The 14,320-nt window shown below is 51.1% G+C and overlaps 1 protein-coding gene across 10 annotated transcripts in view; it reads right to left on the minus strand.

The window, feature by feature from the left end:
* The window catches only part of CNIH3 (cornichon family AMPA receptor auxiliary protein 3), a 221,632-nt gene that overhangs the window by 45,361 nt on the left and 161,951 nt on the right, over positions 1-14,320 (minus strand). For all 10 annotated transcript variants that reach the window (XM_027611539.1, XM_027611540.1, XM_027611546.1 and 7 more), the window contains 2 exons: positions 3,847-3,915; positions 385-432 (listed from right to left, as the gene is read on the minus strand). In XM_027611539.1, coding sequence (XP_027467340.1) covers positions 385-432; positions 3,847-3,915 — 117 coding nt within the window. The remainder of the gene's footprint in view (positions 1-384; positions 433-3,846; positions 3,916-14,320) is intronic.

Here is a 14,320-nt window from a genome sequence, read left to right on the forward strand (position 1 = left end):
ACCTCAGAGGAAACCCAGCATCTAGTTAAAAACTTCCCTGAGCCCAGCAATGAACAAAAGCTGTAAGGTTACATGAGTTGGAAACGCCATCCATCATCACGCGAAGATAAAGAACCTCTGAGTCCAGCCAGAGGGCACCTGCAAATATCCTGTGCTGCCCTGTCACTTTGACTGATGGCCACCCCTTCTAATGAGCTCCTTTTATCTCTGGAGGCTTCCAGCAAACGAAAGGCTCACTTGCTCCCACCGCCCACTCCCCTGCCATTTGCCTTTTCCGGGGAGACAGGACTGGAGCAGACACCGAGCCTCACCAGACCCTTCTGCTGCGTGACCAGCCACAACCACGGGACTGCCCACCCTCGGGCATGGAGCTCCTGCACTGACCTTTCTCAGGAGGAAGCAGATGCGCTCGATGTTCCTCAGACGTTCCCTCTATCGGGATGCACAGGAAAGAAAAAGAGGGGAGGTTAGATGCTCTGCTGAAGGAACGTGAGAAGCCCCCACATTCAGCCCCCAGGAGAGGAGGCAGAACCCACCAGAGACCTGCATGCTCCCACCCAGTGGCTCATAAAGAAGGAGATCAGGCGTGCGGTTACCAGAGACAGGGAGTAGAGGAGAGGGAGCTGGCCAGAGGGGGTCAAAAGGTACCAACGTCCTCGGGACGCCCTGGAGGCCAAGTCACCCTCTCCGGAAGGACTGCCCACCTGGGGCTCCAGAGCCCATGTGCCCTGATTAAAGTCTACGGTTGGGAATTTCTCTGCCTGCTGATTTTATTTTTCTAAAGTGAGTGCATTTAGAGGAAGGAATCATCCCACTAAATTAGACACCAGCAGCACCCCCAGGCTAAGACGTCTCGAGACGTCGAAGTCCATCTCCAGAGCCCGGCTCAGGGCTGAGAACAGGCGCCCGCAGCCGAGCAGGGGGGTGACGGTCACATCACCCTTTCCCGCAGTGGCTTCTTGTTTTCCAAAGCCCCTCTGAGCACAGCTGCAGCCTCTGTCCGATGCTTCGTTACGAGGCAATTTGGTGACCGTGGAAGTGATGCTAATGAACTTGCTCGCGGATCTGGGGAAGAGGGGTGGCTGGGCCACCTCAGCTTCCCTAGTTGAATCGTACAGTGATTCCTGTGCATCCTTTAAGCCCAGAAGAAAGAGCCCCCACATCAGGACAAATTAGTGTCCACGTGGCTAGGAAGACAGACCACATCCTCTGCAGCAAACCCCGTGTCTGTCCACACGCGCATGCACACACACAAACCCCACACACGGCTGGGCGTCGAGGCTGCCTACGTGGAGTATTAATAAGAGGAAAGGTGTGAGATGCCAGGCACAGAGAGGCTGCCACGGGGCGCGCACCAGCTCCTTCCCCACAAGCCGGTCCTCTGCTGGCTCCCCTTCCTTGATGGTGACACTAAAGGGCCCCGCCGATAAAGGAAGGGGAAAGGCTGAATGAGAAGCTAGGAGTAGAGCAGGGCCCTCCTCATCCCTTCCAGCTCCTGGACGGGGGTCCACCCCGAAGGCCCTGCAAGATTTGGAGCTCTAGGGGATCTTCAGTCCAGAGAGCCAGTGGGCCTCACACCTGCTCATACAGCTATGGTTTGTAAGCTAAGTCCACATAGGGCGGGCGTCACCAGTGGGCGGTAGCTTCTCCAAGCCAGCTGAGGCGGAGATGCATTTTCAGGGGCTCTACGGAGCCCGAAAGACCTCGAATGTGAGTTAATGAGGCATCCAAAGCACTTAGCTCCCTGCCAGGGAGTAAATCGTCAGAACCAAGAAAATATGTCTAATATTCTTCCGTGTAGGGTTTTAATGGATTTTTTTAGAAATCTCAGACAAGAGTGCTTTCCCAGGGGGGCTTCAGTCTGTCCACGGACTGTCTGGCCCACAGGGTCCAGGCTCCTTGATTAAGTCATTACCCAGTTAGAAGCGTGGCTTTCATGATAGGAGTGAAGAGCCGAGACCCAGCCTCCACGCTACACCTCACCCTGCAGCAGATGCATTCTCCCTCTCGTCAACAACAGCTGAGCGCCTACTGTGTGCAGGCTGACCTTGCCCAGAGGCTGCTGCGGCTTGTGTGTCAGTCCTATATTCTCTTGGTGGCTCCACGAAGCTGTCTCACAGCTTCACCGATGGCCTGGGCTGAACTGGCTGGACAGAAGGGAGCGGAGGACACGTTTCCGCACTAGCGTGCACCCGGGGTCATTCAAGAAAGCCTGGGTGTTTTCAGTGAGCTCATTTGAGCCCACACAGCTAGGAGGACGGATAGCGGCCCCCCTCTTGGACTAGAGCTCCCATGGGCCGGGAGTGTAACATGGTGCCAAACACAAAACACCCAGAAAGAAATGAGACTGGGGGGTAACCCTTCAGGCCTGGTGGGACCAAGTTATCACAGGTGGTAGGGGGAGGCCAGCAGATGGAAATAAAAATGGACTTTAATGCAAGTACAAAGCCTAAGAAGTTTCCAAGTGCATCTTAGGGACTCTTGCAACTTGCCACAAGTTTCTGCTTCACACCCTTGACTTTGAAAAGGGTTTGGCTCTATTTCACAGAACCAAAAAATCTGATGCCAAAGGGATGATAAAATCAGGCATTAGAAAATCCAGTCTCTGAAAGAGACACCATGGAGTGGCTAGGTGGTAAGAACACGGGCTCTGGGGACAGGCAGACCTCCAGGGGCTGTGGGCCCTTGCGTATGAGTCTGCATGTGCGGTAAATGATGCCATTCGGGCAGAGCTGTGAGGACTATGGGTTATACGTGTAAAGTTCCTAGTGTGCAGTAAAAACGCACCAAAACGTACGACTCCAATAAAAGCCCTATGCTTTACAGAGGGGACACTAAAGCCTAGTCCCCTGGTCTGGCTCCTCCCGGGAGTACATCTTTCTTCAAGGAGAACAGACCTCTTTGTCCGTGTTGCTACAGTGACACCATAAGCCTTCCGGGTTAAGATGGATTTGCACTAGTAAATCCTGCTGTCCGGTCTACAACCTCTAACTGAAAATACCCACAGGGCTATTCAAACAAAAACTTGGGTTGGCGCTGGAACCCGGGGCCTGGAAGGAACTTCAACCACACGCAGACCCTGTGAGTGCAGGCTGAGAGACACACCTGAAAGAACCGTGTGTGCCCAGCAGTGCTGGTCTCGAATGAGTGTGGACAAGGCTCTGTCCACCCGCGTGGTTGGTCCCCGGCCCTGGCAAGTGGGCTGCACCCACCCCATTCATTAGAAGTAGGGTCTTCCTCCTCTCCCTGCACAAGCCGCTTGCCATGCCCACTCCCGGGCATGAGGGAACTGCAGCCGGACGGGACAGTCAGATCGCACGTGCCGAGCCTGGATCCGAGGACCAGACCGCATCAGATTCCCCAGTGGGAGGCGAGCTGACCTCAGGCCCATGGAGCCTCTCGAGATGAGTGTCCCCCTGGGCGGTGGACGCGGGCCCAGGGGTTCTGTACCTCCACCCACTCTGGTGTCCCCCTCTGAGACACCTGGCCAAGCGCAGAGTGCAAACAGCCACTAAGGAGGCTCCCGTGCCCTGCCAGCACGTTGGCCAACATGGAGCCTCTCTCCTTATGCGAGGATGAATAACCAGAACCGCCAGCACGAGGCCTTGAAGACTGGTCCGCCAAAGCACAGCAGACCTTTCTCACCTGGCTTACTGGGATCGTCCTATTTGACTTGCAAGGTACGTCGGGACCTGGGCGGACCTCAGGAACGAGAAGGGTCCTCGACGGCCCTGAGCCAGGAGTGGAGGCACTTTACCCACCCCCCATCGGAACATCCCTCCTCCACAGGCCCCGGTAACCGGCCCTGACACACACACCCCGCCCCCGCCTGCACCCGCTACTTACTGCGTGAACAGGGTTACACTGGTCTATGGGGCTCTTAAAATCCGTCCTTAACTCATCGAAGGCAATGATCTGAAACGGAATGCACAGAATTAAGATGTTAGTGCAAAGGTGAGTCAGTGCCCCACGCCTTCCTGTAGATTTGCTTCAAAATAATACAGGAGGCAGGAAGAAGCTATCAGTGATCTAAGACTGGGCAGGAGGTGGTTGCCATCAAAGCTGGTGATGGACACTTGGTGCTGATCGAACTCTTCTGTCTTCTGTGTACGCTTAAAACTCCCCCACGTAGGGAAAGGGCAAGATACTGTTGAAGGGCACGCGCCTGCCACGTGCCTGCCATGCGTAGACAAGTAAGTCCTGTAGACTTAATGCACAGTCTAGTGCATACAGACAACAGAACTGTACCCTAAACATTAAACTGGCCAAGAGACCAGCTCTTAACCGCTCCAGTCACTGGAAGAAGTGACAGCTATGTGTCGGGACAGAGTGGTCACCACTCCTACAATGGGAACTGTTCTGCAACATCCGTGTATCAAATTTGCACAATGCTGCATGCCAAAGGTATTTATCTCAATTGTTGGAAAGCCCCCAAGTCAAGCTTCAGAGGCTTCCTGTGCTTTCCAAAGACATGGAGAAAACTCCATTACAGTAGCGGCAAGTGGAGGTGTGGATAAAAGCACAAGAAATTCCAACTTCAAGCTAGTGCTTTCCACCTCTCTCCTTGTAGGAAGAAGCCGTTTATTCTCTATTTGTGTTTATTTTAGCAGAGATGCTGATCGGAAGTGAGACGGACAGAAGGCAGGACAGAGGAGAAAGGCGAGAGACCGCCAATGGTAATGGAGAGGACATGACCTCCAGCGGTCCCCAGGCTGGACAGTCAGCTCCTGAGCGGTCCCGTCTTCACAGACGGTCCACAGGACATGGGTCCTCGACTTCATTCTGGACAGAGACTCACAGCTCGCCGGACGGCACCAGCGTGGAGGTCCGAGGCACTCTCAGCGCCATCTCTCCTGGGCTGCACATAGATGGGCTTAAGCAGCTCCCCCAGGAAGGCACATTCCAGGGGCCGGGAATGCTCAGCAGAACCACGGGAGCAACGAGGCTGGAGGCCACCCGCAGGTGTCTCCGTCCCAGCAACACGGGGCGCAGACGAAGTACCCAGCGGGGGAAACAATCTCCTTCCCTGCACAAAGCAGGTATAATTTTAAAGCAGTCACATGTCATCCTGATTTCAAAACTCCTACAGAATTCGGGGGAAATTCTAGTATAACCTGTGTTAAGTAGACACATTTCTGCCTCATCCCTCGCCAGACAGTTAACTACCCGGCCTGTACTTGAACCGTGCGTGACAAGAACTCACCTTTCACTGAGGGTGCCCAGGCCATGCCCGGCTACCTCTAATTAATACTGTGTCCCGTTCTTGAACTTACATATGACTCCCTGAGGCTCCCGCCCACATCCTAAGCCAGTCAGCAAACTACAAAGCCAAATCCAGCCTGACACCCATTTTTGTACAACCTAGGAGCTAAGCATGGTTTCTACGCCTTTAAAGTCGTTGGAAAAAAAATCAAAAGAAGAATATTTTGTGACATGTAAAGATTATATTCAAATTTCAGTTGCCGTAAATAAAGTTTTATTAGAACACAGACGCATTCATTCTTTCCTATGCTGTGTATACTTTCACGCTACAATGGGGGAGCCCAGTTGCTACAACAGAAGTCATATGCCCAGCAAAGCCCAAAATAGTTACTGTCTTACCCTTTACAGAAAAAATTTGCCAGCCCCTGGTCTACTCTTTTATTTTCCCTCTAAATCTTCACCATCCAATAAGGTAGACACAGTAAGCCATTTAAATTTTAATTGTAATGAGTTAAATTAAAAAATCAGTTCCCCCATTTTATTTGCTCAAAAACCACATCTGTCTGGTAGCTATTAAATGGCACAGACATAAAATATTTCCATCATCACAGGAAGTTCTATTATATAGCACTGCTTTGGAGGCATATAGGATAGGTCAAATCACTCTTCCACAAGGAACCCCCTTAAGTATCATCGGCTATCCTGAACCCAGCAAATCTTTGTTCTTCAGGATAACTCTCTCCAAACTTTATATAAGTAGACACTTATCCTGGTTGCCCTCGGCTGATGTTATGGGTTGTAAATGTCTGTACTAAAATGTGACTGTCAAAAGTAAACACCATATTCAAGATGAGGTCAGCTTAGCACAGAGAGTAAACATTATCACCTCCTCTATTCTGTTACCTATGTCTCTGTTAATGCAACCTGATAGCATTAGCTTTTTTGTTTCCGCATCACATCCCTGGCTTCGTACTGACCTTGCATTGCCTAAAAGCCCCAGATCTTTCTTATGTGCTCATTAAACTCAGTCCACGTCGTTCTGCGTGCACGTTGTTGGATTTGAAGGCCTAAGAGCCAGAACTGACCTTTATCCCTTTTAATTCCTCCCTCTTTGGTTTGGTCCATCAGTCCAGTCAGCTGAGATATGATCTATCTCCCAACCACAAATCCTAATGAATATAATGTCCTCAATATGCACATCCACGTTTACCCTGACACAGATGCAAACCGAGCAGAGCCCAGGCAGGACAGAGCCCGAGGTTCGCCCTTCCTTGCTCCCATGAGGCTGGCATCAGTAATCCTTCAGCCTGTTATTTATGCAATTATACAGACAATGCACCATATTTTGATCCAGGAACTGAAAGTCAGCCCCCGGATGGCTTTAGAACCCCACACATGTTGGTGCACCACATACAAGCCCCAGGAGTGGGAAGCCCAGGAGGAAAGGAGTCAGCCTCTGGGCTGCAGCTGTGACTGTCCAGGTCCCATCCCGTCCTGACCCATGCGGGGCTGGGAAGGGAGTCTGGAGTGAAGGTGTGTGAAGCGCCGGGAGGCGGAGAGCGTGGAACCCTGGGGATTCAGAGCTGCTGAGCGCGTCTGAGAGCCAGGGCCTGGCCTGCAGGAAGGTGTGAAGAAAGGAGTGAGCCCTGAGTGTGACTTCGGTCCCAGAGCTCCGTGAAACAGAAGGTACTTGGCAGGTGCTTTCCCGGGCCGGTGCTGGCACTGTGTACAAGGACAACAGAGGCTTCAGCATCCCCGCCCGCCGGAAGCACTCACAAATCCGTGCATCTGCTCACCTGACACCTTGTTTGTTTATTACATGCTCACCACATGGGGCACTGGGCTTCAAGTGCATGTTTTGATTGTGTAATCCTCGGCCACCCCATGAAGTAGCTACTATTATTGTCCTCGTCTTAGAGGTTGAGAAGCTGAAACCAAAAGTAGTCAAAGTCCTTGCCCAAGACCACTGCTCTGGCCCTGAGATGCAAACCAAGGGCTCTCTGACACTGAAACCCATGCAGTTAGCATTACGATGCTCTGCCTCCCAAGACACACGGAGGGGAGGAAGTAGGATCCCAAGGACATCCGGAATGAGCGACTGTGTCCATGGAATGAAAGCAAGCTTCCAGGGGCACCTGGATGGCTCAGTCAGTTCAGCATCTGACTCTTGATTTCAGCTCAGGTCATGATCTCAGGGTCGTGAGATCGAGCCCAGCGTCGGGCTCGAAGCTCAGTGCAGAGTCTGCATGAGATTCTCCCTCTCCCTCTGCCCCTCCCCACCCCACTCACTTTCTCTCTGTAGGTAAATAAATAAAATCTTCAAAAAAGAAGGGAAGGGGAAGGGAGTTTCCAGAAGAGGTGAGGGTTAGGTCACCCTCTTCTTAGCACTCATTCATGGTTTCCCAGCCCCTGACTCCTGACCAGTGTCCAAGCCTGGGAGACACAAGCCATGCAATGGGGGTGGCCCTGTGCATGCCGCAGACTCTGCCTGCAGCCAAACCATTAGCATCACGGATAGACTGTGAGTGTGACAAGCATCGTGATGACACCATCACCAAGGATGGCCAGGTGAATTCAGCGGGAGGCACAGCCCAGCTTCTGTGAGCCTCTGGGGTTCTGCTCCACTACGGGCCCCCACCCGACAGCACTAAGTGAGCTTTAACTGCTGGTCCTTCAAAGCCTATTCATGTTTTTACATTTATTTTTAAATTTACATACAATAAAATGCACTCTTTCTGGTTAAAGTTTCTACGACTCTTGACAAATGCATACAGCCATGTAAACACCACAATCAAAACACAGAACAGTTCTAAAACCCCCCAAAATTCCCTCCTGTTGCCCCTTTGGAGTCACCCCCACCCAGCCCAGCAACCAGGAGTCTCTTCTCCATCCCTATCACTTTGCCTTTTCCAAAAAGTCATTCAAATGGATCGTGCAGTGTGTCAGCTTGACAGACTGGCTTCTTCCAGTTGACAGAATGCGGTAAACTCAGCAGCATTGTTGCTCTTGTATCGATAGTCTGTTCTCTTTTTCCTACTGAGTAGTATTCCACTGCATGGATGGACCACACGTCTTCATTCCTTCACCTGCTAAAGAACATGTGGCTTGTTTCCAGTTTTCAACAGTTATGAATAAAGCTGCTATAAACATTTGCATACCCGTTTTCACCTAAACATATGTTTTCAGTTCTCTTGGGTCAATAGGAAGGGGATTGCTGGTTCGTGTGGTAGCTGTATGTTTAACTTCATCAGGAACTGAGAAACTGCTTTCCACAGAGGCTGTACCATCTTGCACACACCCACCCCAGCAATGAGTGAGAAGCTTGGCATCCTTGCCAACCCTGTGTCGGTTTGGATTTCTTCTATTTTAGCCACTTCCACAAGTGCATAAAGGTTTATATGTTTATATGTTTATATATTTATGTTTATATATTTATAAGGTTTATAGTTTTAATTTGCATTTCTCCAATGACTAATTGGAGATGTTGAGCATCTTTTCATGAGTTTAATTGCCATCTGTATACCTTCTTTTGTGAAGGATGTGTTCAGATCATTTGCCCATCTTTTTTTTTAAGCTGTTTGTTTTCTTATTGATGATTTTTGAGAGCTCTTTATATGTTCTGGATGCGAGTCCTTTGTCAGATGTGTGATTTGGCAACATTTTCATCTGCTGTGTGGCTTACTTTGCATTCTTAACAGTGTGCGTCTCAGAGCAAATGTTGCCCTAGTAACACTTCTCAGTTTGTCCAATTTATCTTTTTCTCTTTTATTGATCAAACTTCTGGCATTGGATCTAAGAACTCCTAAGGGTACGCAGATTTTTCTGGGTTTTTTTTCCAAATAGCATTTTATTTATGGGAAAGTTTATTTTTTTAAAGATTTATGTAGACAGAGACTGTGTGCACAAGATGGGAGAGGGGCAGAGGGAGAGGGAGAGTCTCAAGCCCACTCCCCACTGAGCATGGAGCCTATGAAGGGCTCCATCTCGCAACCCTGAGATCATGACCTGAGCTGAAATCAAGAGTCGGTTAAGACTGAGCCACCTGGACACCCCCCTTTATGGGAAGGTTTAAGCTACAACTTCAGTTCCCTTAATAGATGTAGGACAATTCGGGTCATCTTGAGCTCTGACAGTTTGCAGGAATTAGCCCATTTCATCAAAATTGTCAAGTGTACAGGCTGAACTTGAAGTCAGGGTCCCCCCCCCCCACCGCTGTTTCACTTTCTCTCGTATGCCATCTCCTCTCCTTGTTTTCTCACTGAACTCTTGAGACAGAGGTTCCTACGAGCACAAAAGCTAGAAAGGGCAGGCACAGATCAGCAGTGACAAAACTAGAAGTGCGGTTCTCCCACCAGCTGTGGACCAAGGACTCTGGAGACCCAGGCTGCCTGGGGCCTCACTGGGCTGGGCCGGGCGGACAGGGCAGAAGCAAGGCCTGGGGTAGAAACGGGGGGTTTGCCAGAGAAGCTGCACAAGAGGGAGATAGGTCAGGTGCCAGGACCCGGACGTGTGCCGAGCTGGAGGCTCAGGAGAGGCTGAGGCAGGCCAGGGGAGCATGTGAGAAGTCAGGAAGGAAGCAGGCCATGAGCAGAGAAAGCACGTGGTGTGAGGCTATTTCTGTGAACGCTGAGCCCTGTCTGTGCCGACGCTAGGCTTAGGCCAACTCAGCACAGAAGTCCTGCCCCAAACTCTCCAACTGCTCCCCAGCCCCGACCTCCACGGGGTCATGGAGCAACGACGCCCTGGCCACCGGAGCCCCCGTGAGGGGCCTCACCCGGGCTAGAGGCGCCCCCTCCCCACAGCAACATCAGTCCCAAGTGTCGGGCGGGGAGCAGCCAGGACCCACCTCAAGGGGTGGGGGGAACCTAGAAATACTCCAGGAGGTATCACAAGGAGCCTTCCTCTGCAGCCCAGAGGAGGAGTAATCAGGAGATTAAAAATTACCGTGCTTGTCTAAAACAGTTATTTTGCTAAAGAATAACCATGCTGTGTACTGCAGCAAAGCCTTCCTGGAAGAGTAAGAAACAGCAGAAATCTCAACCTGCAGTAGCTAATGAGTCCCCAGGTCTGCCCCACTGGGAGCTTAGCACGAGGAGAAGCCTCTTTTCTCTGGAACATTCTCTCTGCTGCCTCCACTCCACAGTGCCGTCTGGCTTCCAAAAGCTCTCAACGGAGTGAGCCCTCGTGATCGCAGGTCTGTGTCACGTTATCTTACTGCAGTGCTCGATGTGCTCACGCACTGGGCGCGCTGGATGGGGGTGCCCCCCGCGCGCCTGGGCCGGTGAGTGAGCAGCAACCCCCACCGGACCCCGTCCTGGAGCCCGGAATCAGCTGTGTTCTGCCCAGCACCGTGTGCTGTTTCTCCGTGGTCAACAGGGTGAAAACAAAGTGCTGACTTACTGATCGTGCCCGGCCCTGTTCTTAGCCTCGGACCGCAGCACTGAGCAAGACAGCGTCCTATCATCACAGAGCTCATCACGGGGCCGGGGGGCCGGGGTGAGGAAGAAACAGGATTGAGGGGCATCAGGGAGGACTCTGGGGAGGGGCCACGTCACCCGAGGGACCTGCATGAGCAGGAGCCAGACATGGAAAGTTCCAGAAGGAAGTGAGGCTGCAGAGGCCCCGAGAGGGGAATCAAGGTCTGCAGCGGGGAGACACAGAAGGTAACAGCGGACACAGCCCACTGATGGAGAGACAGTAGGAGGTGAGGTCAAGAGCAGGGATGGGCCAGGAATCCCACCGTGCAAGCCTCTTGTGGCCATGACCCGTAAGGTAGGCCCCCATGGCAAGGCACCGAGCAGCCCCCCAGTACCCGGGTGCCATGGCCTCTGGGTGGCGTGTGGAACTGAGCATGCCTGCAGCTTGCAGCCTCTCCACGACCAAGGGAGCTGCCTGGATGAGACCAAGAGGCCATTAGTGACAGGCCAGGGCATGCGAACCCAGCGCCAACCATGCCCACCAGGGAGATGCCGGTGGGCTGACAATTTTCAGACCCAGTGAAAAGTCAGTGCTCAGAGGCAGTATGAGAAAAGATCATGCATCCTGGCTCGTCGAACTCAGGAAGCCAGAGATGAATTTGGCTGCCCCCCAACCCCGCAGAGAGCAACAGAACGTTGGGAAAAACACGCCACAGGAAGAGGGCACATGGCTGGGGCCGCCAGAATTTCTGCCTACCAACCCATCCAGCTGCAGGGCCTGCACTCAGACCCCTACAGACAGTAAAGCCACCTGGGCCAAGCTCCTCTCTTGACTTCTCCTTGTTGTGGCTGAACAATGTCCCCCAAAGTCTTGTCCTCCTGCAACCTCAGACCTGACCTTATTTGGAAGTAGGGTCTCTGCAGACACATCAGTTAGACGCTGTAAGAGAAAAGGACATGACACTGCAGTGTTGCAGCTGCAAACCAAGGAGGCGCACGGATCGTCGGGGGCCACCACCAGCCAGGAAGACGCAAGGGGGGCTCTTCCCTTGCCCTCCGGAGAGGGCAGCACCCTGCCGTCACCTTGACTCCGGACTTCCAGCCTCCAGCTCCGGGCGGGGGTAAACGCCTGTGGGTTTAAGCCACCAAGGCGGTGGAAGCCTGTGAAGACACTCCATTTGCAAAACGTCTGAAAGTTCTGCTGTGACGTCATCGGGAAGAAGTGGCTTTGGTGGCAACAGTGAATGTAAAGAAGCATTGCCGACCCAAAATAAATGCCTCCCCGGGAGGCGGGCTTCTATACACGCCCCAAGCCATGCTCAGAATGCACTTGTGATTTAGAAATAAGTCGGGTGTATGTTGTTTTTTTTTTTAAGTAGGCTCCACGCTGGAGCCCAATACGTGGCTTGAACTAAGACCCCCGAGATCAAGACCTGACCTGAGATCAAGAGTCGGACGCTTAACCGACTGAGCCCCCCTGGCGTCCCAGAAGTCGGGTTTTTATGTCCTTGCCATGTCTTATCCCAACCACAGCAATTCCTACAAACCTCAGCCCAAGGCTTGGCGCCCTTTCTGAAGGTCAGGAGCTCCGTGAGACGGGAGAGGGGTGATGGACAGGGACAACTTGACCGCTTGGGACACGCAGACATGGCTTGAATGTCTAGTCCTGGTTCTATGCCCGACACCGGTATAGCTGTGAGTCCTAGCGTTCCCGTTCACCCATCCTAAGCTGCTCCAGGCAAGGGTTTGCTACGCCACTTCCCAGCCCCTAGGAAGAAAGAAGCTTTGGCTCCAAACTCAGGGATACCAGCCGCTTCCTCGGACCTGGCTCAGCTCCTGTCACCACTCGGCAAGTGAAAAGATGCAGAGTGTCTGGCACTCAATCCACTGCCCACCTCTTTTTTTTTTATTTTTTTATTATTATGTTAATCACCATACATTACATCATTAGCTTTTGATGTAGTGTTCCATGATTCATTGCTTGTGCATAACACCCAGTGCTCCATGCAGAACGTGCCCTCTTTAATACCCATCACCAGGCTAACCCCTCCCCCCACCCCCTTCCCTCTAGAACGCTCAGTTTGTTTCTCAGAGTCCATAGTCTCTCATGGTTCGTCTCCCCCTCCGATTTCCCCCCCTTTATTCTTCCCCTCCTGCTATCTTCTTCTTTTTTTTTTCTTAACATATATTGCATTATTTGTTTCAGAGGTACAGATCTGTGATTCAACAGTCTTGCACAATTCACAGCGCTCACCATAGCACATACCCTTCCCAATGTCTATCACCCAGCCACCCCCTCCCTCCCACCCTCCACCACTCCAGCAACCCTCAGTTTGTTTCCTGAGATTAAGAATTCCTCATATTAGTGAGGTCATATGATACATGTCTTTCTCTGATGGACTTATTTCACTCAGCATAACACCCTCCAGTTCCATCCACGTCATTGCAAATGGCAAGATTTCATTCCTTTTGATGGCTGCATAATATTCCATTGTGTATATATACCACCTCTTCTTTATCCATTCTTCTGTCGATGGAAATCTTGACTCTTTCCACAGTTTGGCTATTGTGGACATTGCTGCTATAAACATCGGGTTGCATGTACCCCTTCGGATCCCTACATTTGTATCTTTGTGGTAAATACCCAGTAGTGCAATTCCTGGATCGTATGGTAGTTCTATTTTCAACTGTTTGAGGAACCTCCATACTGTTTTCCAGATTGGCTGCACCAGCTTGCATTCCCACCAACAGTGGAGGAGGGTTCCCCTTTCTCCGCATCCCCGCCAGCATCTGTCATTCCCTGACTTGTTAATTTTAGCCATTCTGACTGGTGTGAGGTGGTATCTCATTGAGGTTTTGATTTGGATTTCCCTGATGCCGAGCAATGTTGAGCACTTTTTCATGTGTCTGTTGGCCATTTGGATGTCTTCTTTGGAAAAATGTCTGTTCATGTCTTCTGCCCATTTCTTGATTGGATTATTTGTTCTTTGGGTGTTGAGTTTGATAAGTTCTTTATAGATTTTGGATACTAGCCCTTTATCTGATATGTCATTTGCAAATATTTTCTCCCATTCTGTCGGTTGTCTTCTGGTTTTGTGGACTGTTTCTTTTGCTGTGCAAAAGCTTTTTATCTTGAGGAAATCCCAATAGTTCATTTTTGCCCTTGCTTCCCTTGCCTTTGGCGATGTTTCTAGGAAGAAGTTGCTGCGGCTGAGGTGGAAGAGGTTGCTGCCTGTGTTCTCCTTTAGGATTTGGATGGACTCCTGTCTCACGTTTAGGTCTTTCAACCATTTGGAGTATATTTTTGTGTGTGGTGTAAGGAAATGGTCCAGTTTCATTCTTCTGCCTCTGGCTGTCCAATTTTCCCAACACCATTTGTTGAAGAGACTGTCTTTTTTCCACTGGACATTCTTTCCTGCTTTGTCAAAGATTAGTTGACCATAGAGTTGAGGGTCCATTTCTGGCTCTCTATTCTGTTCCATTGATCTATGTGTCTGTTTTTGTGCCAGTACCATACTGTCTTGATGATGACAGCTTTGTAATAGAGCTGGAAGTCTGGAATTGTGATGCCACCAGCTTTGCTTTTCTTTTTCAATATTCCTCTGGCTATTCGGGGTCTCTTCTGGTTCCATACAAATTTTAGGATTATTTGTTCCATTTCTTTGAAAAAAGTGGATGGTACTTTGATGGGGATTGCACTG

This window comes from Zalophus californianus, chromosome 10, assembly GCF_009762305.2.
Source record: "Zalophus californianus isolate mZalCal1 chromosome 10, mZalCal1.pri.v2, whole genome shotgun sequence".
NCBI classification, from domain to species: domain Eukaryota; kingdom Metazoa; phylum Chordata; class Mammalia; order Carnivora; family Otariidae; genus Zalophus; species Zalophus californianus.